Source organism: Haplochromis burtoni, unplaced genomic scaffold (genome assembly GCF_018398535.1).
Source record: "Haplochromis burtoni strain Fernald_Lab_line unplaced genomic scaffold, NCSU_Asbu1 Contig_146, whole genome shotgun sequence".
NCBI classification, from domain to species: Eukaryota; Metazoa; Chordata; class Actinopteri; order Cichliformes; family Cichlidae; genus Haplochromis; species Haplochromis burtoni.
In genome coordinates this window covers 681,722-709,560 of record NW_024582507.1, presented here as the reverse complement: position 1 = coordinate 709,560, position 27,839 = coordinate 681,722, and the positions used below count along the sequence as shown (strand labels likewise).

General features: G+C 40.9%; 1 protein-coding gene across 3 annotated transcripts in view; it reads right to left on the bottom strand.

The window, feature by feature from the left end:
* Positions 1-26,751, bottom strand: part of LOC102305600 (dedicator of cytokinesis protein 3) — a 51,301-nt gene extending 24,550 nt beyond the window's left edge. For all 3 annotated transcript variants that reach the window (XM_014336632.2, XM_042224665.1, XM_014336633.2), the window contains exons 1-14: positions 26,017-26,751; positions 19,339-19,422; positions 18,062-18,102; positions 16,118-16,173; positions 11,548-11,644; positions 9,977-10,125; positions 8,527-8,611; positions 7,163-7,204; positions 6,154-6,308; positions 5,892-5,973; positions 5,754-5,814; positions 5,516-5,663; positions 4,416-4,504; positions 2,795-2,920 (exon numbers count right to left, since the gene is read on the bottom strand). In XM_014336632.2, the coding sequence (XP_014192118.1) occupies positions 2,795-2,920; positions 4,416-4,504; positions 5,516-5,663; positions 5,754-5,814; positions 5,892-5,973; positions 6,154-6,308; positions 7,163-7,204; positions 8,527-8,611; positions 9,977-10,125; positions 11,548-11,644; positions 16,118-16,173; positions 18,062-18,102; positions 19,339-19,422; positions 26,017-26,053 (1,252 nt within the window). In that variant the 5' untranslated portion in view covers positions 26,054-26,751. The remainder of the gene's footprint in view (positions 1-2,794; positions 2,921-4,415; positions 4,505-5,515; positions 5,664-5,753; positions 5,815-5,891; positions 5,974-6,153; positions 6,309-7,162; positions 7,205-8,526; positions 8,612-9,976; positions 10,126-11,547; positions 11,645-16,117; positions 16,174-18,061; positions 18,103-19,338; positions 19,423-26,016) is intronic.
* Positions 26,752-27,839: the final 1,088 nt, after the last annotated feature.

Here is a 27,839-nt window from a genome sequence, read left to right as displayed (position 1 = left end):
AAGGCAAAGACATCTCTGAAATTCCCCAACTACGACAACAACCCTGTCTCCAGCCATGTTCATGCGAGCCTCTGCTCCACAGAGGAAGTGTGAGCGGTCAACATAAATTAAGCCTTCATGTGGACTTGAATGTGCACTGTATGTCACATTCTCCTCAATGCAAAGTGACCCCACTGAGTTGCAATAAACCAGCTCATGACTGCCTCAGCACCTTTTGTTCGGTCAGAGTTTAATGAAAGAAATATCAGTAGCAACAGTGCATGCAGATATTGCAGTTATTTATAAAATCAGATTATAGTTATTTATATCAAGTCATTTCCTTGGGGACAGATGACTCACAAGGAGTGATATTGGGAGGTATTTCAGGCTAACTGGAAATAAGCTGGAGAGGGGAGGAGAGGACAGGATTATGCATTCTCAGTAGACACAAAGCACTGCAATGTCAGCTGATGAAATATTCCGAAATAAACACACTTCTCCCTTTTCTCTTTCTTTGAGTTATCTTTAAAGACCTCTGCTCTTTAAAATCTGCTCTGCACCTGACCTACATGCTGATCTCGCGCAGAGAGAGCGAAGAACGTAGAGTCTGCGAAACACCAGGAGTGGAAAAAGTACTTTGCAGTGGCAACAACATAGCGTAACGCCATTTCAAATAAAAGTTTTACTTACTTATTATGTAAGTTCAAGTACACAGAGAACACAAGCTGAATGTACTTGGTATAAAAGGGAAAGTCTTTTTCCTGCAAAAAATTGTTTTTGTGTGTCACGCGTATAGACTCACTGGCCACTTCATTAGGTATACCTTACCAGTACTGTACATTACCCATTTTTACCTTTAGAAGAGTCTGAATTCTCAATGGCCAGGAAACGTTCTTCAGAGAAAACATTCTTCAGAGATTTTGGTCCATATTGACATGACAGCATCACACAGTTGCTGCAGATTTGTCAGCTGCACAATGATGTAAATCTTGCATTTAAGCACACTTCAAAGGGGCTTTATTAGACTGAGATCTGGTGACTTTGGATGCCATTGAAGTACAGTCAACTCATTGTCATGCTTGGAAAAACAGTTTATGATGATTGATGTTTTGTAAAATGGTGCTTCATCCTGCTGGAAGCAGTCAACAGAAGATAGTATACACAGTGGTGATAAATGGATGGACATGGTCAGCAACAATACACAGGCAGGTGGCGTTTAAATGATGTTCAGCTGGTGCTAATGGCCCAGAGTGTGCCAGGAAAATATCCCCCACGCCATTATGTCACCACCACCACCATCAGCTTCAACTGTTGATACAGAACAGCACGGATCCGTGCCTTCATGTTGTTTTGGCCAAATTATAAGAAATTGACTCTCATTAAAACAAGCAACATTTTTTGTGATCTTCAATTGCTTGTTTTTGGTGTGCTTGTGTGAATTGTTGCCTCAGTTTACTGTTCTCAGCTGACAGGAGTGGCATGTGTGGTCTTCTGCTACTGTAGCCCATCTGCTTCAAGTTTCATTATGTTGTGGGTTCAAAGATGATCTTCTGGATACCTTGGTTGTAGCATGTGCTAATTTGAGTTACAGGTGCTCTCCTGTAAGTTCAAACCAGCCTGGCATCAACAAGTCTGCAGAAGAATAAGGTTATCCTCATTCTCTGTAAAAAGTGGGCATGGCTTTGTGGGAAAACTTCCGTAGACTGGCAGTTTCTGAAATACTCAAAAACAACCATGCCATCTTCACCTAAATCACATTTCTCACCCATTCTGATACGGAGTTTTTCAGCAGATCATTATGACCATGTCTGTACACTGGGTTGTCGTTACATGATTGGCTGATTAGATATTTCCGTTAACATGAAGCAGAACAGGTGTACCCAACAAAGTGGCCGTGGAGTATATAACATTAGATTTGTAATCCGCTGGTTTTAACTATTTTATACAGAGAGCTTCAAACTCTCTAAGCAGCGAGGGCTACAGTAGAATCGTCTCTAAACAAAGATTACTTAAAGACTTCTGAAATGTGATGCAAGCTCACTGATTTCATACACTTTGTACAAGCGCTATGCTTTATAAATTGTACCATATTCTAAAAGTAAAGTCCTGATAAATAGTACAGTCATTCTTCTGTCAGCTAAACCACCTACAGACATCAGCAGGAAAAAGTACAATGACATGTGGGGGTACCAAGCAGTATCAAATGAAAATGTTCTACCGTAGTGCAAGTACCTTAGTGGAGTACTGGAGTAAATGTACTTACTGTGTTATTTTCCACTAGTGCAATATGCTACTCACACCTGCATGTTTTCCAGTCTCTATCCAGATTGGAATAGCTATAATAACATGCCTGTAAACCGAGCAACATGACCATTCACGTATATTGGCATTCATTTGCCGGTGTACACACAAAGCAAAGGGTTGGTTTTTGGGCTAATAGTAAGACTGGAGAGTTCTTTGCTTGGACCAGTAATGAGGTGGAACTGTTCCTGTATATTTGGAAAACAAAGATAATCAATTGCCAGAGAAGGACAAGACAAGAATTACCCATAAAGGATTAAACAACTGAAGGTGTGTGAGCCAAGCTAAAACCTTTTGGATTAATTTATGTGACTTATAACATCCAATCAGGAGGCGAATGTCAAGTTTTCTTTGCTACCTGCTCAGATGATTTTCGCTTTTTGATGCTCTAGTGGATGCCAGGCATTAAAACAGTAAAGGTTGCATGTAGTTAGATGTTTTAACAGTTTAAAGCTGAGGCTGTACACTGAACTTCTCTTTGTCCATTATAGCCCTCTACTTTTTGCCTCCTTACCTGGCAAGATGACATCTGGGAAACCCAGTTTGCGTGTAAGTGCCAAAGCCCTGTTGAACACAGCCTGGTTCTCCCGTCTGATTTGCTCCAGCTCACCTCGCAGCAGCTGCAGGGAAATGATGAGGCCTGGAGGCAGGGGCAAAGGGATGGTGGGCATAAATGATCGTGTGTAAATTGGGAAAAGGGCAAATGAAGAGGTGTGAGGTCGTGGGTGGAAATCAGAATCGAATAAAAGACAGCACAGGGACAAAGAAGAAGAGAGATGTAAGAAGGGAGGGACAGAGGGGTATTTAAAGGACATTAGTCAGAATGTGCGGGAGGAGAAGACAGACAGAAGAGTGAATGGAGAGACGTGATCAGAGCCAGAACATAAGGAGGGAGGGAAAAATTGGGTTCTGGAATTACACAAAGAATCGAGGGAAAATATGGGTTTTGCACAAATCCGGGGACGTATTGTTGTGAGGCTTGAGTCTTAAATAACCTATGAGATACTCATAGGGAGAGATGTAACAGTGAATTATGAAAGATCAACCCTTACAGTCTCTCCACTTTTCAATATTTCACAAAGCAAGACGGTTTAACGAGACTCGAGGCGATCTTTTGAAAGCAGAAAACAAATTGGCTGAGTTGCATGTGCTGCATGTGTTGCATGCAGTTGAATATACAGGTCTTTTGTTTTCATTAAGAAGTTTATAGTTAAACAGACCCATTTTTAAGTACAGTTGTAAAAAAGTTACAGATAAAATTGTCCAAAAAACCCCCCATAAAACTAAGTTTAAATAAAACTGGGACACCAGAGCCCATTTAGAACAGACCGAGGAGTCCTGTGAGCCGAATCACAGGACAGTTTTCCACTGCCCACTAAATAGTGGACAACTCTGGGTGTCTGTTTTAAGAGGAATGGGTATTAGCAAGCTTGTTATCAGTGCACAATTAGATAGCCAGAATATGTGGAGGTATATTTGTGCACACTGGAAGGCTATAGACAGCATGCCATTCAGTTGTTATCGTTAAGGAAAAGCCTTCTTGATTCAGCAATACAATGCCAACATAGATTCTTCTCCACAATGAAAGATTCCCAGCGCTAAACTGGCCTCCTTGTAGCAGTTGACCTGTCAACTACTGAAAATATTTAAAATATCACAAATCAGAAATACAACAAATGAAGTCCCTGAAAAGCTGAAATATAATATCAACAGTCTGCTTTCAAAACACCAGCAATTTGTCTTGTCAGTTCCCAAACACTTACAGAGTTTTGTTGAAAAAAAGAAGTGATGCAACGTGGTGGTAAACATGCCCCTGTCCCAGCTTCAGAAATGTGTTGTTGGCTTCGAGATGAGCTTAATGTTCTTTTTTTTCTTTTTTTTTTAAATGTGTGCTGTTTGTTTACAATTTTGAATTAAATATGGGAAGTTTTGTTATTGTTTACATCTAACTAGCTTTTTTTGGAAACAAGGCTATATTTGTATTTTTAATTTAAAGAAGAAAAGAAAAGAAAAGAAAAGAAAAGAAAAGAAAAGAAAAGAAAAGAAAAGAAAAGAAAAGAAAAGAAAAGAAAAGAAAAGAAAAGAAAAACAGAGGTGGAAATTTAATGGGAGATCAGCAGAAACAGCATATTTACCATAGTTGGTGCTGGGGGCTGAATACTTGGTGTTAGACTTGCGGATGATGTTCTCATGTACCTGGTACCATTCGTTCTCATTGTTACATCTGGAAAGAAAGACAGTTGGGGAAGGCTGTTAACAACACACCCATCAGAGGGTCCAGATGGATGGTTCAGGACTGTGTGTATGGGGACTGCACGAGCAGCATGAGTCCCAGAGCCGATTTCCTCCTGGAGAAAAGGTAGCAGCAGGGGGAGGTGCTATCAAGCAGCACATTAGCCGAAATGCACAGCGCACTAAGCAAACCTGACAGTCAGCTCTCTACCAGCCTTTTTCATTACTGTGGGCCCAAAGGCCCCTGGGAAAGGCATGGGGAAATGCACATACTGGAGCGATATAAGAGCCGACAGTTTGGAGGCAGCTCAGCACTGAATCACTGCTTCCTTTTTAAAGGGAAGGGATCTTTGCGTCCACCGAGAAAGCCAATAAAAACGATGGTTTTCTATTCGAGAAATCTTTATTTCACACTGAGCTGCAGTATGGTACTCCACAAGAAAAACAGAACGTAACTGGATGGCAAAGTGTAAAGAAGATCACTGACCGGGAGCAAGCTCAGAGAAGGACAGTGCAGATACGAGGAGACACTCTAACTGTTGACTGACAAGAAAATATGCTGAGCGTGGCGTTATTTTTGCTTTGTCCTCTGTCTTTGCTCAATTATCTATGTGTCATCTCTCTCGGCCTCTTCCCCTCTCCTTCTCTGTGTCTCCTTCCTTCGCTGGGCTGGCTGGTGTACAGGAGTGTCTTTCTGTGGCAAAGCCTAACAGAAGCAGCCAGATTCACAACATGCCAAGTGCCCTATCTCAGGCCCAGGGTGAGAAGCTATTGATTTTCCAGAGGACGCTTCATTATCATTCTGGTCAAAAACACACCAAGCATCAGCAGTGTAACACTAGGTTGTCATGCTCAACATTTCGAGAACATTTACAGATTCCTGCTGCTCCTCACAGACTCGTTAACCCTATATTCACAAAAGCAAGAAGTCTTACAGCAATGAAAAGGCTAAGCAGAAGGAGAAGAAAAAGAAAAAGAAGAATCGCTTCAGTGGTATATTTACGTATAAACTTTGAGCACAAAGTCCTTCTCCTCTTTGAGGTCGGTGATGGTGTGGAAAACATCACTCATGGCAAGTACAGCGCAGCCATAAGGTCGTCTATACTGCACATGTGGCGGGCCTTTTTTTGAGTCATTCAGCAGCATTCGGCCTGTAAAACAAACAGAGAAATAATTTGCTAAGAAGAACCACTAAAAAGTTATAACCATGAGTAAGACGTCATCATACACTTGTTATTTACCCGTTCTTATGACATGTGCAACAATGTACAGGTCTCTCTTCAAGTCTTTGCTGCTTAGGTCCTACAGAGAGGCAGGAAAACAAATGTTAACAGATTCAAGAAGGAACAAAAAAGTAAAAAAAAGTACAAATATCTTACCGTGAAGAGAGCACACAGGCGATCAACCTTCTCTGGATTCTTTGGTCCTCCATTTTTGTTCAGTTTCACCATGAACTTTTCGCTGCAAACGAAGCCAAATCACAGTTTCAGAGTGTCTGACAACCACAGAATGCCTCAATCTGCTGGGCAGAGACTGTGTGTAGATGTGTATGTATGTTTGTGCTCTTGAACAGATACAGTTTGTACTTTACTGTAAGCCCATTCAAGGCTGTTATGTGCGCTCTGAGGCTCCTCGGTGTACCTGATCTGTTTGGCCTCGCGACTGTCGTACAGAGAAAAGAAGACGTCTGCATCCTCGCTGATGCTGTTGTAAGTGAAGCTCTTCAGGTTGATGAAGAGGTGGTGCGACACAGGGACACGGCAACCGTCACCATGGCGCTGTCTTATGCTATCACCCTGAGAACGAAAAAGAAAGTGACCGCTCACAAGACCACACTGCAAGCGAGGCCAAATCCCTGCCACTCTGTATATAGATATGTTTATTAAACAGATCAATGGAAGTATTGAAACTGTTGAAAAATTCATAAATAAGCTTTACAGTGTTGTAACTAGAGTCTATTTATAGTGGAGTCAGTAGAGATGAAGGATTCCATCCCAATTAGGATGTGAAAAGATGAACAGAGTGATGGAAAATTGGTGGCTTTGCTATAAGGGAGGATGCAATATCCTGTGTTTATATAATGTATAAGTTTAACAATGAAAAGATGCATATGTGAATGCACAAAATCCACAAAGTTTATAAGACCTCTGAAACTCACATATTTACTTGTTAAGCTAAAGTGCGCTTACAAGAAGACACTGTGCTCTTACTGTGCTAACAGCAGTTTATGCTTATGTAAATCTTTATAGCTATCGCACTAGTTTCACTCTTCTCGGGCCCAAAGCCAGACAGACTTTACAGCGCATCCCCAAACAAAATGCAACATGTCTTTAAAATAGTGTTCCCACACGAGAGAAAGCTATGATATGGCCTACAGCACCATTTGTGCATGCACTGGGACATATGTGATTCCAGTGGGAACCAGTCCTCACGCCCTGGCAGTGTTGGTATCAGTTGGTGTCAGGTTCTCACCAGTATTATAGGCACCGAACACGAAAGAGTCTAAATGTGATAGCCTTAGTGCCAGAGCAGTGGCCTGACTTCAGGACGCTCATTTGCGACAGAGTGTTTGGAAAAGAAATGAAAAATGAGATTTGCTGATGAAAAATGAGCTGTGACGTGTTCGTGATCACCACTGAAATGGCCGTACCTGGTTTGTGCTTTGCTGACCACAATGTCTGCTGGATACATGCTAAAAAAGTTCAGAGGAAAAGATGTCAGATCAGTGAGTCCATTGTTGTTTTTTCATCCCACACAGCTTTGAACTTATTTACCTTACAGGAGCTTCAGACAAACACCACCTGAGCGATGCCCTGGTTGATGCTTCAAATCTGACAAAATTTCACCTACGTACATTGCTGAGTGGCTACGCTAGTGTTCCTGTAGCGCTAAAAGAAGCCCACATGAGGCAAAACGTGAGCATGTGGGAGAGAAGAGGACAAAGCCAGTATCGCCCACACACCCCCCTTCTCTGCTCAGCAGCCTAAAAGAACTCCTCTACTCCCATCCTTCAGGAGGTGCCAAGGTCTTGTGCCCTGCCAAAGACAAGCTCACTTTCATCGACAGAGTCAGGAGGCTTTCTGGCAAGGAAGACCTGCGCTGTTGTTTCTGGACAGAGCATTTAGTGCACAAACATTCAGCGTGCAAAGCTGAGAAACATGGCAAGGGGATAATGGGAGGCTGCAGGGCAGTTGGAGAGAGTTTTCATCAGCATATGGTGCTTCAGCCACTGAAAAGAAAGGATCTCCCTCCCAGATAGCAGTCTCCAGCAGCATTACATTAGATTTCGTAACATCTGTGCTGTAATCACACATTTCTAAAATTGGATCTGCTTCAGCAAGTCTCCTCTGTGTGTATAGATTTGGAAGTCCCACATCACTACAACTAAAGCACATTTGAGACATGACTTATTCATGGAAATGTGTCTCTGGTCTGGTTCTTGGCTTAAAGCAAGCAAGACTTAAATCTGCAATTTATTTTTAAAAAATAACAATTAAATATTCATTTGCATGTACTGTACTTTTCCCACAGCCTCACCTGGGCCTGTCACTTTGCATTATGTATGCATTACTAGTTAGATTACAGCATTACAGTCACGTGCATGTAAGAAAAGGGACACATTCAATATGGCTGTAAGATAAGCATAAAGAAGAAGTCACATGACGCAGCTCCAACAACTGAATCGTGCAGTCTCTGGTGAGTCACCTTGCTATGGATGATTTGATAATCGGTACATTCACACATCACTACAATAACACAATCCTATATGGAAAAACAGCGTGTGCAATGGCAAAAAAAAAAAAAAAAAAAAGCGCTCGGTAGGTAAAAAAGGATAGAGTGCAAGACAGTGAGTCATGCCTACATATATAGTTTATCCATGCTGCAGGGACACATTTAATTGCATTTTATCATCCAAAGAATACAAATGCACTGCACTGACTTATTCTGTTTAATAATTAAAGGGATGTGTTTGTACAGCGTGAATTGGTTCAACAATATTTCCAGCCAACATACCAGTTTGTATAGCTCTGATACGCTGATCTGATCCGGATCCACCATTTCAAACTCTTTTCTGGGAACAAGGTCTAAGCCAAGGTGTCTGATGGGAGAGGGATTTGGTGTGAGTAAAGAAAAACAGAGGGGGAAAAGACATTAGAGGTTTTAGCTCAAATGAAACAAAGGTGTCATATCACCATAATAAAATCTGCAAACATTCCTTAATAACAGTGGTTCTGAGTGCACACCACTTACTCCACAATTTTCATCAAGTTGAAATTTACCTGAAACTTAGCATAATAATAGTCACTATAAATCCATATAAAGCTCACGAATAAATCCAAACAAAACATACTCGGGAACATTAAGTAGCAATTGCTAAGATTGCTAAGCGATTGCCTGATTTGTTACAGATTTAGCAGCTAATTTTCCTCACGTGAATCTTGGTTAGCTGACATAAATATATACAGTACGGAGCAGAAATACACAAGAAAAACACCTGCCCTTAACCATTTTAACCCAAATAAACCATATACTGTGTACAGGTTGGTGTATCACCCACACAGAATAAAAAAAAGTTAATTTTTTTTAAGGCTACAGCACCACATCCAGCAGACAATATTAGATCATTTTATTCCAGCAGTTCAGTAAGACATTTCTGTCATCCCTGGAAACCTGTAGTAGAACGAGGATTTATGGGTTTGAATGGTACTTAACCACTCAACATGAGTTTGCATTATAGTAACCCACTAAAGGGGTTAAGAACAGTACTGGAATAATTGTGCTCTGTTGCCAGGTACAGTTGTCTCATGTGGTTGCATCTCATACTGTAACTCTTGACTTAAGCAAAACTGTGCAGCCTTAACTCGTGAAGCACTCTGCGCGGACCATGAAATTAGATCACTGCAGCTCTCAGATCAGCATGCACCACACCGTACTGACCTCAACTCGCATGATAAACGACTCCATACTTTAAGAGTTTGTATATTTGATTCCAAGCACGATATGCACAAATATTGACCAAGTAAAGTTGTTTAAAGTGAATTTTATGGCCAAAAATCTCTAAATCTGTTTTTAAACTGACAGATTTTCCCTCCACCTAGAGCTCTTCCTTGGCTGAACTGAAACCCTCGCATCATTATTTCTGTTATGGATGCCTGTCACAGCTCAGTTGGAAGGGGTTTGAAACTGGCAACAGTAAGAATATGGCTTTACAGTTCCTCCGGGGGGATTTGCATTGACTTTAAGCTGCTTCAGATTCACTCATCTGCTAAATGACCATAAAATTACATCACAGCAATGCTCTTACACACCCACTCATCCACTGTGGCAGATCTCTCCAGTGTCATTTTTATTTATTTTTTTATTCTTTGGTGGCCAGTAGTTTGAAACAAATGTTTGCTTTATAGCATGACTTCGCTTAACCCACTCTCTTAATCTCAGTGCACTCAGTGCGAGTGTTACTCACTCATTGCCCCAGTCAAGCCGTACGGTGATGTGGCGCTTGATCTCGCGAGTCTGGTCTTGGGCGAGGTGACCCTGGATCAGCTGCCGACGAAGGTCAATGAGCTCATTCATCACATGGCGCAGTTTATGGAATAGATCTACCTTGTGTTTCTGTATTTAAAGAAGGCAAAAAAGTTAGGTTTGGGATATACAAATTCACCAAAAAAAACAAAAGATTAAAAACTCTCTCCATGGGTCTGAAATAAGAATTCAGTGATTTCATTTTACATTCAGGCCAAACAGGAGATCAAGACAAAATCATGCTTTGAATCCAGGCCTCTGCCAGCCCGTGCAGGCTGCAGAACAATATGTGTTGCAACTGAGTTTCAAGCCCACTGGTTTTGTTAATGAAACGGGAAAAAAAATACAGTTCCCTCACAAATCTGCTTTGACCTCATCACAGTAATGAATTTCATCACCATCTCTCACGGACCAAGAACAACAGTTTTAATTCAGGCATTCTCTGTTCTCCCTAATGGTATGACAAGCCCACATAACCACCCAGGTTTGTTTACATAAACGCAAAGATTAAACACCACTACGATGCCAATATAAATTTAATGAGGATAAACACTACATGCTTTCAAAGGCTGGTAGCTGCTGAAAACAAAGATTTTTGTCAGGGTTGATGAGCCCTTTCAGACCGCTATTTACGTGCATTATAATGGATACACAGCTATGCTTAGGCCATTGCTCCCGGAAGTAATACCATGAATTCTAATTGGCAACAATAAGGTGAAATGTATCAACATCTAGCCAATGCCGCATCCTACAGGGGGGTGAGCACCAAAACCAGCACTGTTAAATCAGGGCTTCATATTAGTCGAGCTTCAGAGGAAGTTACATCACCACTCCAATGCCGGAGGCTGCTTAGTTGCTCAGAGCATGAGCAGTCCTCAGTGAGAGGTTATGTAAAAACTCGTTGCCTGTTCTGCAACATAGCCGCTCAGCTCCCGAACTCAAAACCCTACCAACCACTTCTGCCTGCCCCCTCGACACTTAGCAGGATTAAGGATGCTTTAGGTTTCCAGTAATCACTTTTTGCCCGGCAAAGTAAAGGCTGAGTGAAGGTGGTGGATCTTAAGAAACGGTGAGAGGCAGGCCAAGATCAATAAATGGCAGAATGACACAGCATGAAATTGCATACGACAGGTCTGTAGGCCATTATCTGTGTCCAACCACCATGTCTGTTCTACATAGATAGTACATGAAAATACAGGGTGACAGTCAGAACGACATGGAGTGGAGAAATATCTTAAGGAGATGTCGCAGGACTATATTTCTAGCGAATCACTACTTCTGTCGGCAAAACCTTATTTTACCAGGTGTTGAATTGTGAGCAGGAAAGAAAACATGATTCCATCAAACCACTTAGGGGAATGCAAATGAAGCGACGGTGGATGCATTTTCTTTGCGAAAGCTGTTTTGTCAAATCCCTTGGAAATCTTAGTAATCTCAGGTCCACACGCACATTTATTGCTTGGTGGTTTGTTTTGATATAAGCAAGATGTACTGTAATATACCGCTACTGACCACATAGAGCTGCTTCCACAAAACGCCCCATTCCTGCAGTGTGGAGGTGGTCTCTGTGATAATAGGGTCCTCGAGGGGTACCACCGTCTCGCACAGCCTACAGCGAAAAAACATGAATTTCAAATCAATCCCTGAAGCATCAATACAACTGGTACAAAAACATATTCATACTACACAATATGAAGACTCGTCTTAAAATTGCAGCATTTGCCTCTTTATTTTAGAAAAGCTGCATAATGAAAATGTTGTCTTTAGCATGAAACTGTGTTTTCAACATATAGTTTTCTTTTTCAGCTGTTCTTTTGTAGGTTTGCTGCTGTGCTTGGGATCATTGTCCTGCTGCATGAGCCCTAGCTCTAAAATACTTTGGTATACAGAGGAGTTCGTGGTCAACTCAACGACTGCAACATACTCAGATTTTGTGGCAAATCCGGTGCGTAATGGCCAAACATCTCCACTTTGGTCTCGTCTGTCCAAATGACATTCTTCCAGAAGTCTTGTGGTTTGCTAAGATGCAGCTTTGCAAATATAAGCCGTGCTGCCATGTCCTTTTTAGAGAGAAGAGACTTTCTCCTGGAAACCCTTCTAAGCAAGCCATACTTAAATATGGTCTGATACTAGGGTGAATTTGCTTGGACTTTCACTCCTGAGACAATGAGCAGCTTTCATGAATGCTTTCTTATTCCTCACTGTACCACGATGGACTCTGTATTGCTTGGAAATGGCCTTATAACCCTGCCCACACTGATGAGTAGCAACGATTACTTCTTTAAGATCATTGCTGATACCTTTCCTCCTTGGCACTGTGTTAATACACACCAAACCATAAAACTGCAAAAACTTCTGCTTTTACACATTTGCTGATGATTAGTGAATAAAGTGCATTTGAGTAGCTGCACCTAGGTGCTACTTAACCTACCAGTAAGGGAGTACTTAGTTTTGACATGCTCTTTATGGATTTTGACTCAATTTTTTGTTGGAATAAATAATAACACAATATAAGATGTCATGTTTTTCTAGCTCATCTCAGGTTATATTTATTGCAAGACCCGCCAAGGACCACGTGATTTTTATTATGTTCTGATATGTAAAATCTTAGAGTTGAAAGAGGGTTCACTTTGTTTTACCATGACTGTACATATGATAAATGATTAATAGAGAACAATAAAAAGAAATGCCTCTCTTTTAATAAATTCTTTGGTGTTATCTAAAACATATTCTGAAGTAGGTCACATCAAAGAACATACACTATTTCTATTGTACACTATCAGATTTAAATTATAATATCAGTATGAATACTGGAAATCCTGGTGTTGGTATCACACTGAAACTTAATTTAATGGTATTTCCCACTCCCAGCTGTCTCCAGATTAGCTTAGAAATGGGTGAAGTCACAATTACACATCAATATAACTGTTTCAATGAGGAATTATGTAATTATTCTCTGAATGCAGTTAGGAAACAGGGTGGAGCTAGCCAATAAGAACCATAACACTCATCCTTCTTGTGTGACCACATTCATGGGGAAATATTAAAGCAAAGGTTAGATGCTTGTGAAGCTTTGGCTTCCAACTTTTATACTGTATAACATTTTGGAACAACGCAGGCATCTCCATTCATTGCACAGTGAGTGGGGGTGATTGTCTGTGGTGGGGATGCTTTGGGAGAACTACACAGATGCAGTAGGTGTGTCAGCTCATTAACTCCATGAGACAGCAAAGCAGATTTCCCAAACTGCAGCTCCTGGAGCGAGGAAGTATAATAATGTCAATTTTGAAGCCTGTACTTTTAATTGTTTCGGTGAAAATGAGAGTTCTCCTGCTATGTGGTAACTCAAATGGAGGATGGTGATATAAGAGCAAACTCCTGATTCACACTGAGCTACAGACACAGAGCTCTTCTGCCTGTTTTTCTCTGTTCCGTTCTGGCCCCGCACACCCATGGCCGACTATTGTTACCAGATGCATGTAGAGGACTGCAGTGTATACTCGTGTGTGTGTGTGTGTGTGTGTGTGTGTGTGTGTGTGTGTGTGTGTGTGTGTGTGTGTGTGTGTCAGCAGCTGTCAGGTGGTAATTCTCCAGACGATGGCATTGTCACTAATCAGTGGTGAAGCAAAATTAGATGGCAAAGGAGGGAGGGATCTGCATCCACTGACATTGATCAGTTGATTAATCAGTATCACACTGGCTGTGTAATGAGAGAAAGAAAGCTCCATCAACTCTATCAGCGCCAATAGATCTGACCAGTAAAAACAAACATATCACCCTCTTGTCATCCAGCAGTATGTCTCAATAAAGGCCTGATTTTGATGGTGATGGATCACTGCTGCTGAAGTTGTACATAACATCATTGGCAGTGTATTTCGAGCAGCACACGCCCTTCTAAATGAAATTCTCAGTACTGCAAAGGATTTTACTTTAACTGTGTCAACTTAAACATAAAAAAGTCATTTACACATGATGACATGTTTCTTTTATGCAAAAGGTGTTCCTTCACCCTAATTTTAGTGAAGCTATTGGGATTGACGCTGGCAGAAGGGCTTGCCAATATAAATCTGTCAGTCTCTGACACGCTGTGCATACCTTTAGAAATGCTCCAAATTAGGCTGAATGAGAGTAAAAAGCACCATAATTATCATAGTGATTGTTTCCAAAACAATACACTTTATCTCTTACTGATGGAGAAAACTCTATAAATCCAATTATGCCACAAAACAGTCCAAAAAACATAATTAGTTTTATTTACTAGCAGATCAACTCCTTTAAGCCACCCGCTGTTAATAAAAAGACTAAATTGGACTCTCAATTGGACTCTTACAGTGAAAATTGTGCAGGGATTCAAGATCATGTGCAAAGACAAGCAAACAGCAAAGGGAAGAAATAGTTATGCTTTTATAGTTTGATATGTATGCATCCTAATTACAAAGTAGGGAACTTTTTTGCAACTGCAGCTGTTGCTAACAATATAGCTGTGGTCTGGGTATCTTAAAATGGTTTACAGCATTCGTGTCTTGAGGGGCTCGAGGGCCTCGAGGGCCTGTGCTATTACAAGATGTATAATTTAGCTCCGCTAATCTTGCTTAACAGGACTGTTTGGGTGTGATTTGATCACATTTATTTAACAGCTCAGGGAAAATGTGCAAAACACTGCACTACTATTGATGTACACTCAGTGAAATGTTGCTAAACTTTGATTTGGGAAATATGTGGCATTGCTTTATTTCTAACCTCTGCTGGCTGTGAAAAAAATGCATAAAAAGTACTTAAGACAACCACATCAGTTCTACTTTTGTCACAAACATGTCTGCTTTTCTAAAAGAGTTGATCAGGAAAATACGCTCACTTGTGTTATGCCTGTATTAACTCCTTGTTAAGCCAATGGTATCAACATAATGCATTTAGGCATATAGATATGGTCAAGATGAAGAATGGGCAAAAGGGGATTTAAGTGGCTTTCCATGTGACATGGCTGTTGGTGCTAGACAGGCCGCTCTGAGTATTCCAGAAAGTGCTGATCTACTGCAACTTTCCCAAACACCCATCTCTGAGGTTTACAGAGAATGATCTGAAAAAGATAAAATATGGCAGTTTTCTGGGAGAAAATGCCTGGTGGATGCCAGAGGTCAGAGGCGAATGACCAGACTGCTTGGAGCTGATAGGAAAGCAACAGTAACTCACATAATCACTTGTGTTACAACCAAAGCAGAAGAGCATCTCTCGAATGCACAACACATCACACGTTGAAGCAAATAGGTTACAGCAGAAGAAGAACACCACATCGGGTGCCACTCCTGTCAGCTAGGAACAGGAAACTGAAGCTGCAATTTGCACAGGCGCACCAAAATTGGACATCAAAAACTGTTGCCTGGTCTGTTGAATTATTTCTGCTGTGATGTTCAGATCACCTAAATATGTGAAAGCATGTTGTACCTTGTATCAACAACTCAGGTTGTTGTTGGGGGCGTTATGGTCATGGGTATATTCTCTTGGTACACCTCAGTACCAAGCTGAGTAACGTTTAAATGTCACATAACACCTGAGATACTTTGTTACCTTTTTGCCTTCCACACCCATAGTGCAGCCATCTTCTGATGGCTGATCCAGCAGGATAACGTGTCATGTCAAGTTCAAATAATCTACAACCATTTTCTTAAACTGACATTGAGTTCACTGTACTCAAATGACCTCCACAGTCACCAAACCTCAATCAAGCAGAGAGGTGGTGAAACAGGAGATGCACATCATGGGTGTGCAGCTGAAAAATCTCCATTAAGTGCGTGACGCTATCATGTCAACATGGATCAAAATCTCAGAGAAATGTCTCCAGCTGAGATATTTACGGCCTTTACATAAAGTAAAGTTATGTTTCTGATATCAGTTATAATGCTTCATTCTGTTTCATTTGCAAGGGAAAGTCGTCCTGATGAGTTCCTATTTTGGGACAAGAATGCTATCAGCTAGAGTGGACACCCTGTGGTGCAGTTTGAAAATCAGATTTGAGACTGACATTCTGTGCTCTACTTAGGATGCTGCACATGCTTGAATAGAAACACTCAATCATACAGCTTACCCTCTGTTTGTCACTGTAGATTTCTTCAAGTGGACATAGCTGACTGGGAAAATACCCTGTGGATGGAGGACAAAGCAACGATGTTATTGGGTGTGACAGGATTACATGTCTAATTCTCCAGCACCATGTGACCAAAACTATTGTGTTATGTTTGTGTTATTAGGTAGTCTATCCTAAACCGTGTTAGCTGCAGCAACTGGACATTTTTTAATTCATTTTGTTGCTGGCAAAACATTATATGCTGAGAGAAGTGTAATAATTGCTTTACATGTATTTTTACATTTTCTGCTGTGTGTTTAGAATTCCTGTAAAAAGGTGCAGAGACAGGAGGCAGAGCAAAGTGCAGGATACCTATTGTGTGTTGGCTTAGCGGGCACGAGAGACTGAGTGGTGCTGGCTGCCACCCTTGCAGTTCATATTTCTTATTCTAATCTACCAGATGTGAAGAATTGGCCAGAGTGAGCACAAGTAATTCTCTCAGCTCGGAGAGAGTATGGGGGCGAATGAACGTGGGCAGCGGAGTACATAACAAAATGGAGGGGTGTTAGTAAGAACTGTAAATAGCTGGTGAGAGTAGAGAAGGACAGCATGTAGCCACTAACACCTACATTTACCAGGACTGGACAGCATTTGTGTTTTCTTTAAAACACTCCAGCAACACTGCATATTACTTAAGCTTCTGACACTTCATTTTTAAGCAAACTGAGACACAATGAATTGCAAAAATTACCCTCAGTTTTTATCTTTCTAACAGCAGATTTGGTATTTTGCTTCTGATGGCATTGCTTTTATTATGAACATGCAACATTTAGGCAACATTTAGATATCTGCTGTTAGCACAATGAGTTTCCACACTGCTGTGCTGTGGTGAGCAATGATGCTTGCTGAACACTTCCATACTCTATGGGAGGCAGATATATGTTAACCATGTAGTATTGAATTAGTGCAGCTATTGATCTCTCTCAGCTGTGATGGCGCTAACTGTGGTGCATCTACAGCCTCTTCCCACTGAGCACATAGCAGAGGATTTATCTTAATAATGACGCCGCATGAACAGACTCTCAACAGAGAACTAAGACTTTTAGATTTGGCCTCTCCGTCTCGCCTTTCAGCTGAACTTTCTTTCTATTTGCACTTCTCCTGTGTAAACTATCTGTGATATGGATTAGAATTAAACTGAAGTTATTAGTATTTTTTAAATAGCTTGTTTTGGTAAAATGAGGTTAATAACTGCACCATCTGCTGGTTGAAAGGAAAAAACAATTTGAATCGTCCACAGAATTCTGCTCATGGAAGCCAGAAGCGGTACATATTTTACTACAGCACAGCATATGCATAGAACATATCTCTATTGCACTTTTTCTTTTCTCGTCATCATATATTCTTTATTTGTGAATAAAACGTTAAAGCTGTCATATATCTGCACCATAAAGTCAGAACATCTTGGTTAAAATGTGTCTTTTTAAAAGCACCTCTGGAAAATACAGGTCAGGAATCTTCTATTTTTGTCAAATCAAAGCCATATTCGATAAGTTCATCAGCCATTAAGGTCTTTGTTGTCTAGACACGGTTATTTCTGGTGGTGCACATCTCTCATATCACATTATCATTCACAAAAAAACGATTAAGGCTTTGATAAAAGCTTCGTGTGGAGCTCACATTCTATTGCAGGGCAGCCATTTTTATAAACGTGTTCATGACACTTGATTTGTCTGCTATAATCTTAACTTTACTAGTCTGCAGTCTTTGAAAAGTGCTGAATTATTAAAGGAGCCCACACTTGCAGAGATATAACACATCGACTGCTAACAGTGTCTTTTTGCCTTTGCATGCAAATAAAAATATGCGTCTTACAATGCCTTATGCTGACCTAATTTCAATGCAGAATAGTGAAGGTATGGAAATTATCACACTATTAAAAGTGATTAAAGATGCTCTAATTACCTTGATAGAAGGCTTCTTGGTAGAGAACCCTCTGTACCAGCCTAAAGAAAGAGGGAAATTCACATGAGAAAGGTTCACCCTCACAAAAAATAACAATAATATAATAAAATGTTAATCTTTCAAGTCTCCATTCTGCTGTGTCTCCATTGGTCTGAAGAGTTTCAAAGTGAAATGTTTTAACTCATGGTCTGGATACTAAATAGTCAATGTAATTACCATGAAATAAACAAATCTATGACAATAATATCTAAACTATCAGGCTAGCTCAGCATTATATGCTTTGTAGACTCAAACAATATCAGTTATACAACCGTCTTTCAAAAAATGATAATAAGGTGTTTAATGTAAATAAAAACAAAATGCAGAGATTTGTGAATCATTTAAAAGCTAACATGCCAGTTTACAAACTGAGACAGTTTATTGGTTTTCACGGTGTATTGAATGTTTTTCAATGACAGATTTGGAGTCACTGAATATTGGTTTTCAGCCTTTTTCATTTTAATGTAAAGAGATGTCTTCAGAGTCACAGAATCTGTTACTAGTAATAGAAATAATCTGGCTATGATACAGTTTTTACATTCGATGTTATCGTAGTTAATGGTTTGCAAGTCAGTCTGTTCAAAAGTACTAGCGTCTTTAAGATTTACACAGGGTGCTAACTCTTTTTTATCATTTAAGCCTTTATAGGGCACTAACTGAAATAGCTGTAAATTCAAACTGTCAGCACCAGAGGTTTTGGAAGGTATTATAAGAAGCTTTTTGTACTGTTTTGCAAATTTTTTTCACTGTTTTGTGGAAAATCAAGCTACCATATCTGGTTAATCACCCAATTAACCAGACTAAGGGTTAAAACCGCATCAATGGTATGAGTCAAATTCCTGTTATCTATGTCACTACAGTCTCTAAAAGATAAGCCTCAGAGTTATTATTTTTAGTGTTTTTAATTTGAAAAGAACAATTGTTCAGGGAGACAGGAAATCCGTCTGGAACCAAACAACTCTTTATAAAAAGACAAAGTAAAGTGTGCTTCACAACCTTTAGACAGTTAGCATCTTCTTTTAAATTTATTTTGGCAGTATAATGTTGTTTTCTTTCTTACCATCAGATAGTGCTTTGTTTTTTGTTTATTTGGCCCAAAAAGTAGTGACATTACTCATTCTAAAAAGTAAACAGCAAACCCAATAAAAGCACGTAATAATAAACTAGTTTAGATAACTGAAAAGGAATAAGCTCCATTATACATTCAGTGTTGACATAAGAGACCGGGCTGATTTTACCTTCACTCTTTTCCAGGATCTGTACAGTTTCCCCAATCTCTAGGACCAACGCCTGGCATATTGGTGACCGGAAGTTGCAGATTACTGTGCAGAAGAAAAAAAAAAACGAATCAAATGATTAGATATCAAGTCATGAAAAAGCATTTAGCCATACAGCACTTTTTAATGTAACTGCTGTTAACAAAAGTCACATCACAGATTTAAGATCTATGCTTGCTTTCATCTTTGTGGCCTCTGATTGAGCAGGGAACATCCCTCTTCACTGTCATGTCTTCACACGGCATGTGTTTTGGGTTTGTATCGGGGCAGTCAATGCATCGCTTTAATAAGCTGTTTAATGCAAACATCTAAACACAGTGTCACACAGGAAGCACAGCTTAGCGAACTGTAAACAAGCTCCCACCCTGAAGTGGGTAGTCATTTTAATAAGCAATTAATTCTTAAGCGACCTGATTTTTTCTTATGTTAAGTTAATTGAACTATCCCAAAAATAGAGCCCACACAAACTGCTAAGTAATACTGCTAAACGGTGATTTATCACAAGTTCTTATTAGCAGAAATCTTTCATGCCACCTGCTTTTTTTTTTGCTGTACCAGCTTCAGTAACAGCCACTGACTCAAACGCTGATGACATGCTTATTCTTCGGGGAGAAGAAGCCACAGTGAAGGCCTTAAAAATTGCATCAGCTCTGGAGCTGGATTTTGTCTCTGCAGCACTGCAGCTCGGCAACATGAGCCACGGAACAAACAGTATACAAGCCCCAGTAAAGACAAACTTGTTTAATAATGACGGCACTCCGCTGATGATTTTAAAAACCTACAAATGGTGGCCCTTCAAGGAGAGTTTGGCGTGAATCATTATGCTAATGAACTAGCCAGGGGAACCAGTGAGGGGGAGGAAGGGAAGGAGGAGCCTGAGCTCAGCTCCGTTGCCTGTTTGAGGATAGCGAGCGCTCAGTTCCTGTGCTGGGGTAACTATGGCAACAGATCATCACAAACTGTAGGGCTTTCTTCACTGTAACTGCTGCAGGATCAGGGCATTTTAAAATGGCAAGCTTATGGATGCTGCATTGCACTAGAGTTCAGATGTATTAGGAAGAGAGATGGGCAGACTCAAAGAGCATCCTTGTCACCTTTTCCGTTCTGCCTCCAGTCAGGGCTAAGTATTTCCTATTTCAGAGTCCTATTCTTTAATGGACTCGATTTCATTTGAATTGCAAAACCTGCACTCACAGCATCTGAAAACTCTTCAGCGGAGGCCACGTCAGAACAAGATGAGATTGTCATGTTAGAGAGAGTTGGGCACAGAACGCAGGCTCATATTTTCAAAGTCCTCCCTCACAAAACCTCCAAGCTGTGTAAACACACAGACACACACTTGTTTCATTGTGCCTAAGAGCTGCGGAGCATTAGCATATCTTCAAAACATAACCAACAAAATTCAGCTTCAGACTTCGACATGTTGAACGTAGGATGTTGGAAGGAATGACGGGACAGGGAGTAGAAAATGTTGGCAAAAAGCAAACATTTTCCACTCCGCAACAGTATACCAGCCCAGACTGTCCCTCTATTTAGTTGAATTCATGATCCACATGGCATCTGAGGGCTGCTATTGTGTAACCAGTAAATCATTGGAAGGAATTATGGGGATTGAGCACAGCAGGAGACTCCTGCTGTCCTCTCACCTACATTGTTCCATGTATGACATAAATACATGTCGATTCTTCCGTAAGAGCCACCTGGTTTCATTTATTTGTCAGCTATTAAACACATCTTTCTGAAAGTTTAGCTTTGGGAGTCTAGCTTCTAGGTTGTGACTTTCAGAGCTGAGTGAAAGCACAAAAAGGATTTTCATAAATAATTTATAATCAGCAGCAAATGAGTGAAAATGAGCTCATGGCTTTATCATTCTTTCAGAAAGTGTAAGCGCAGCAATTTTCCAGAATAATGAATTCAATCTAAGTTAGAAAGAGAACCGCACAGACAAACGTACATGCTTACTGTATTGCATCAATAGGCGAAAATACAAACTCAAAGCTTTTAAGAGTTCAGTATTCTGTGTTGGCACAGAGAATGAAGACAAGCTGCAGTTGGGTTTCTATGACAGCACTCAGCCTTCATCATAAACACCTCACATGTGACAAAAGAGGCACAATCCTTGGATTATCTTATGCGAAACGTTCCAGCGTTATAGCCGTCAAGCATCACACTGGTCACCTACTACAGAGAATCACCGAGGGGGAGTAGACTCAAATTGGAGAATGTGAATCACGCCATCGTGAGAATCGTGAGACTCGCTCACACTTTTCCTCTGTCGGGCCATTACTTTCTAACTCACTGCTTTTCACCAGCAGTGCTGCCACCAATGGTGTGTAGGAAAAAGGCTAATATAATCAGAAAATGTGGGAACAGACTCAGCGTGGTTTTTGAAATAGTAAGCTGACTGCATGAGTGAACACCAAAGTCCCCCTTGACTCAATCCTGTAGTGATGAAGTGTAAAAGGGTCTTTCAAGCAATGATTGCAGATAAATGTGGCAATTGAGAACCCCAAACTTCCAACCCATCCACATCTCCACAGTGTTAAAAGAGAGAATTGTAGCACCACAAACACTTTGCCGAAGTCAAAGCGTTTGTCACGTATCAGATTTGGATCAGATAAGCAAACACCAATACTAATGAAGAGGTGTAAATCCAGATTAAAAGAAAGGATAGACTCTTTTAAAGCAAACGTATTTAACTCTTGCTGTTTTAAATTCATTGTAATACACTGAATAAGTTTACACACATTAAATGAACAATTTTCCACTGAGTCTGAAACTTCAGGGAGGTTAAAATACCCAAATCCATTTCTACTAGTTGTGTAGAAAACCGAGAATTATGATAAAAATGACTAAACATTAACAGACCATTAAACATGAAAGAAAAACGTGCTGTGAAACAATGCAATAGAAACAGTAGAAACAATGATTAAAAGTTAAATATCAACAGATATTTTTATGTGAAATTGGCACATTCCAGAAATATGGATGCTGTGTTTAGAATTTATTCGTTTCTTGGTGATGCTGTTTGCTTGTCCATTTGCGTTAAAAAACAGTAAGTCACATTTAGAGTTTATCTGCTATCAGTGACATTACTAGCTGAGATGACAGGATATGCACTCCGTCCATAAAAATATTTTACTCTACACGCTTGTTTAGCATCAGTCTATTGTGTGTTTGTTTAAGTCTCATCTTTGACCTGTTTTCCTTGTCTACCCTTCTCTTTCCTGTTACTCCTGAGACATGTCTATCTCTGAAATAAAATCAATTCTCCCTTTGTACAACAGACGAAGGAGATGTTTGTATTGCTTCCAGTGTAAACACTGACTGTTGCTGTCATGTGCTGAAAAATGTTTCACTGCTATATGTAATAGAGTGACATTTTAAACAGAGCCATATGGCCTTGCTTGAGAAGTAGTGATAGACACATACAGTGCCTAACTGCATGATGGCCCGCAGGGGAGAAATATTCTGCAGAGAAGGTGGTAATGCCATCAAAAACCTGCCAGTACAACAGTAAACACTGTTATGGATTATAAATTGTCTGCTGTATTTTCAAACAACTGAGTGCTAATGGCACCACTGTAGTGAGAAATGCTTTATCAAAGAGGACACTGTGCTCATCTATGCTGCAGTGATGGCGTGAACTTATTTACATGTGTTTCCTTTTGCCTTTTAGTTCCAGTGAGCCATAACAGGTAGAACGTATGCACACTATGGAAGTCCTGCTTTCCTGGATTGAATAGTCCTGTCCCAGATCTCTGGTAAGTTAAAAATTACACAATGGTCTTTGGGCTTCGCCCACTGAGTCATGGAGTTCAGCACGACTTGAATGCACACTCACTTGCTGAGACACATTACTGCACCGAAGTCTTGCCAACCAAGCGATTTCTGCCACAGAGGCAGAGGAGCATTTCACTATATCTGCTTCCAAATTAGTGTCCCAGAAATCTAGCCATGCCACCCAACTGCAGGAGTGTGTGTAACTTTTAAATTCCTGTGTACACGACTGTCACACCATTAACACTACCTATTTTTATTGTTTTATTGCTAGTGACAAGTTAGCAAAGCGACAAGACAGGAAACGTAATAATGATAAGCTGATCCTGTGGCCGTGATGAAACGAGCTTGCTAAACTTTCCACTGCAGATATAGGAAGGATGGATGAAACTGGAGAAATGCTACTTTGGGCGGATGTCTGTAATCCCACTGTCAGCTGAACATTATCTCTGTCTTTTATTCTGTCATGAAAACATTTTATCCTAAACTTGTCTGTTTCAGACGACGGCCTTGACTGCTTGATTATTTGGTGCTTTGCATCTGAGCCACATCCATGTAGCCACAGATGAAGACATCTGATTCATTTCTCATGTGGGCAGGTACTGACTTGCAGTCTGAGCTCTTTCCAATTAAAATGTAAAGGAATATTGCTGCCTATATGAGAAAAATCCATCAGTGACTCATTTGTGCACAAGAAAAAGGAACATTTTCAGCTTGTAGGAAGAAAAGATTTCAAGAAAACTAATTTTAGGCTTGTGATTTAACAGTAATCATTTCAATATTATGTTATTGTGTTATTTTTAACTCCTGGCATCCTCAGAGTTATGTTATATCACAATGTTTTAGCATAATGGCTTGTATTTTTAGCTACTTTTGACAAACTGAGAACTAATTCCTGTCTGAAAAACAAGGCAAATTATTATAAACGTAACTGTGCATTAGGATAAACTACACTGGCCATTTTAAAGTTAGGGTAAACAGCACTAGCAGATATAGAAACAAAAATTTCCGACATAAACACAAACAAAAACCAAACAATGCGGAGGCCAGGATTGTAAGAAAGCCATTAACGTTTCATGAGGGGTCTTCAGCTGCCTCCTTTTAAATGGAGCCTGTGAAGATAACAGAAAAAAGAAAGGCCCGGTTGGCTGCTGACGGACCACATCTCTGTTTCATATCTGCGCATGGTAATTTGGGTAATATGAGAAAATATTACACGCAGTGACATAATAAGGCAAGAAGATAGGGGGGAAATGCAAAATGGTGCCACTAACACCACAGATGAGGCAGGAGAGGGACTGATAGCAGGCTTTTGGGGCTGTATTATCATTTATCGCAACAGTTCAGCAGCGTGGGCTTCATCTGCAGTGATGCCGGAGAAATACTGAACCTCGCGAGCCAGCATGTTGTCTGAGGCAGAGGGGGGATATTCACCGGAGCGATGTGTTCAGCTTTCACAAGGTACAGTGTGTACCGAGTAGGTACACGGCGGATCTGCTTCCCCGCATTTCAGCACCGTGGACAGCGTCATCTCCAGATTCCAGCACCACGGACAGCGCCAGGTCACTCCGCACTGACTGGCGCGTTGGCTGCGCCGAACTGTTGCTTCCACCCCCCCACCACCAACACAAAACTACCTTCTCCTCCCCTGTTAAAACACCCCCCACCCCTAGATGTTTGCGCTTGGAAAAGTACTGCAGTGATTTCTGCGATGGACGGAAGGATGGAAGAACACGGGGACGATTAGATGCAGCAGCTGGAAGTGGTGATGTTATGGTAGGGCTGCCGCTTGGGGTTCTCCGCCTGCGGTCTTTCTGAAACCATCATGACCAACGCAATGCCTCCAAAAAAAGTGTATATGTGTGGGCGTGTGTATGAAGAGGGGGGGTATCATGTGCGACTCAGTACGAGTAGCCCTACAAGTATAAGAAGCAGCAGAGCATCTGGACATGACTCATTCCCCTAATGAAAACCCTCTGTAGTGTATTCTCGCCATAGTCACTTCGGGACTCAACAGTCAATTTATAAACACCTTCCGGGATCTTGTGACGGCATTTTTTGCATCCACTGGTTATTAAATTGTGTACAGCTCGCTTTTGTTCTCCATAAAATGTTGTCATGAGCCCAGGATGCTGCTCACACATTTACACAGTCGGGATCAAAGTACACGCGCGCACACACACACACACACACACAGAAAATGTAAAGAGTGGTACTTTGCAGTCCCTGCTGCTGCGGCACCAAGCACGTCAGTTGTTGTTTTATTGTTTTTGGGGGGGGTTGTGGGTTTTTTTGTTTGTTTGTTTGTTTTTTTGTCTACAGGTAGACTTCAGCTTCACTCCAGCCTACACCTGTTGGAGGGACGCAGTCACGATGCCCCCTCGTGGTTTCAAAACAAATTGCGCCCTCCCCCCATTACACGCGCTCGGAAGAAGAAAAGGCTAAACCGCTACATTGACGCATTTTATATATGTGTGAATAAAACCACCAAACTAAAGACTGGGAGCGCATTTAACGGGCCGCCTGCGGTTGTGTAAAGACCGTGATGGCATCTTTAAGGTGGTTGGTTGTAGGCTGTATCATCCCACGCAATTTCCCCTCTCTATGCAGGCACTGTGCGTGTATATCAGCCATTATAAGTCTGTGTTTTTCATTTGATGTAATGGGCTTAATAGTATGGGGGGGAAATCAGGCTGCATAGCCAATGCGGGATTTCGAAGAACAAAATTTGGGTGTTTTCTCTTGTAAAAACTGTCATCGAGAGGCTGAATGAATAAAGTCAAGTTAAAAAAAAAAACAGACAACAAAACTAGAAACCAAGCATCGTTAATTAGCATTAAAAAGGTGTTGTCGACTCACCAACTCCGATTTTCTCCTCTTCAGTAGGTATCCACATATTTGGTTATTTTCCCTTCGGTAGAGCAAGCCACATTATGTCGATATCGTGAGATGATGCTGCTAAAAATGAGAGCTCAAGGCTACAAATTATCCTGGTTGCTGATACATGGGACTACATGTCTCGACCGGAATCAGTATCCTGACGTTCGTGTGTAGAAGGGGGGAGGAAGGACCATCAAAGCCTCGATGTCTCAGCTCTATTATGTCCCGGCGTGTGTCTCTAGCCTGATGCAGTCTCGGTGTCCACCTAATGTAACGCACACACGCATATACGCACGCGCACGCGGTGAGCGGTTTTTTGTTCTCCACAAAAGAAATTTCTCTCTCTCTTTTTTTTTTTTTTATTGCAGACGCATTTCAGCAGGAACGGAGAGATTCGTTTTCCTCGAAGCTTATTTATTTATTTTCTTTGGGCTTCGCTTCTTTCCTCGGGTTTCATCCGCTCAAGTCTGTCTCGTCCACAGAGGGCTACCCAGCGTGAACGCGCGGGATCGCTCGATAATTAGTAGGTAATAGGTCGCGATATTTGATCACCGGTCCAAACTGCCGAGTTGGTGCAAGAAAATACTGAGAAAACTGCAATATACCCTAAGCTGCGCCATCTTCGCGGTCGTCACATGACTTGTTTTGTCAACATTGATGTGTCAAGCATTTGCAAATATATGGACGATCTCTCTCTCTCTCTCTCTCTCTCTCTCTCTCTCTCTGTATGGTACTTTCATCCATCAAAAACACAAACTGCATTTTCTCCTGCTAGGACGCTCATGCTGACTGGCTGGCAGTCTGCCTCTCTTTGTATGTGTATGTGTGTGTGTGAATGTTTTATTTTAGTGGAGCTGTTGGGCATAAAGAAAAGCTCCCGGTGATGCACATCAGGCCTGACCGTGTGGGGAAGTACCTCCTGGTTGAGTCATTTCAAAGAAACGGACCCACTACCCGCGATGCTTTGTCATAGTGCAGTCATGCTCCCACAGAGGAGAGATGGAACTTTGCTCCTATGAATTTGACTGATGGGTTTGGCAAGCTGGGTTTCCCAGATGACCTGCATCCCAACACCTCTGTCTGGTTTATGGATGGCTTTCACGGTCTGATATTTGACTTTCCATTATTTATTCACAAGCGTGGATTATAAAATCAAAGATTACTGGACATTAGTAGAGACTTAATTTTGGACATAGACTTAAGACTGCTGCACTCGAGAGCAGTTTGTGTTTTTCTTCTTTTTCCAGTCCACATATTGTTGAAATAAATTCCCAGGACTGAATATTAGCAGTTTAAGTGTTCAGTTACATTTTCATTTTCACACCTGGATGTTCAAATTATGTTTCAAAGCTTCCAGGCTGCTGGGAAAAAACTAGTGATCCAGTTCAATTCAGTTCAGTTTTATTTATATAGCACCAAATCACAACAATGGTTGCCCCAAAGTAAAGACCCTACAGTAATACAGAGAAAAAGACAACAATCAAATGTTCCAAGTGCAAGCATGTGCTTTGGTGACAGTGGGAATGAAAAACTCCCTTTTAACAGGAAGAAGCCTCTGGCAGAACAAGACTTACAGAGGACCAGCCATCTGTAGTCATTAACGATATATTTGCCCATTAATATCCTCAAGGCCTAAAAAACCCTCACATTTAAATAAGTCAAAGCATGTACGTGTGCAAATAATATAAAATACCCAGGCCGCACAGTAATTTTCCTTCAGGTTGCCAAATCCATAGCTCTTTAACAAATGAATGTGATCAACACTCAGCCGTGTAGATTTAAACAGCTTTTAGAGCAAACAG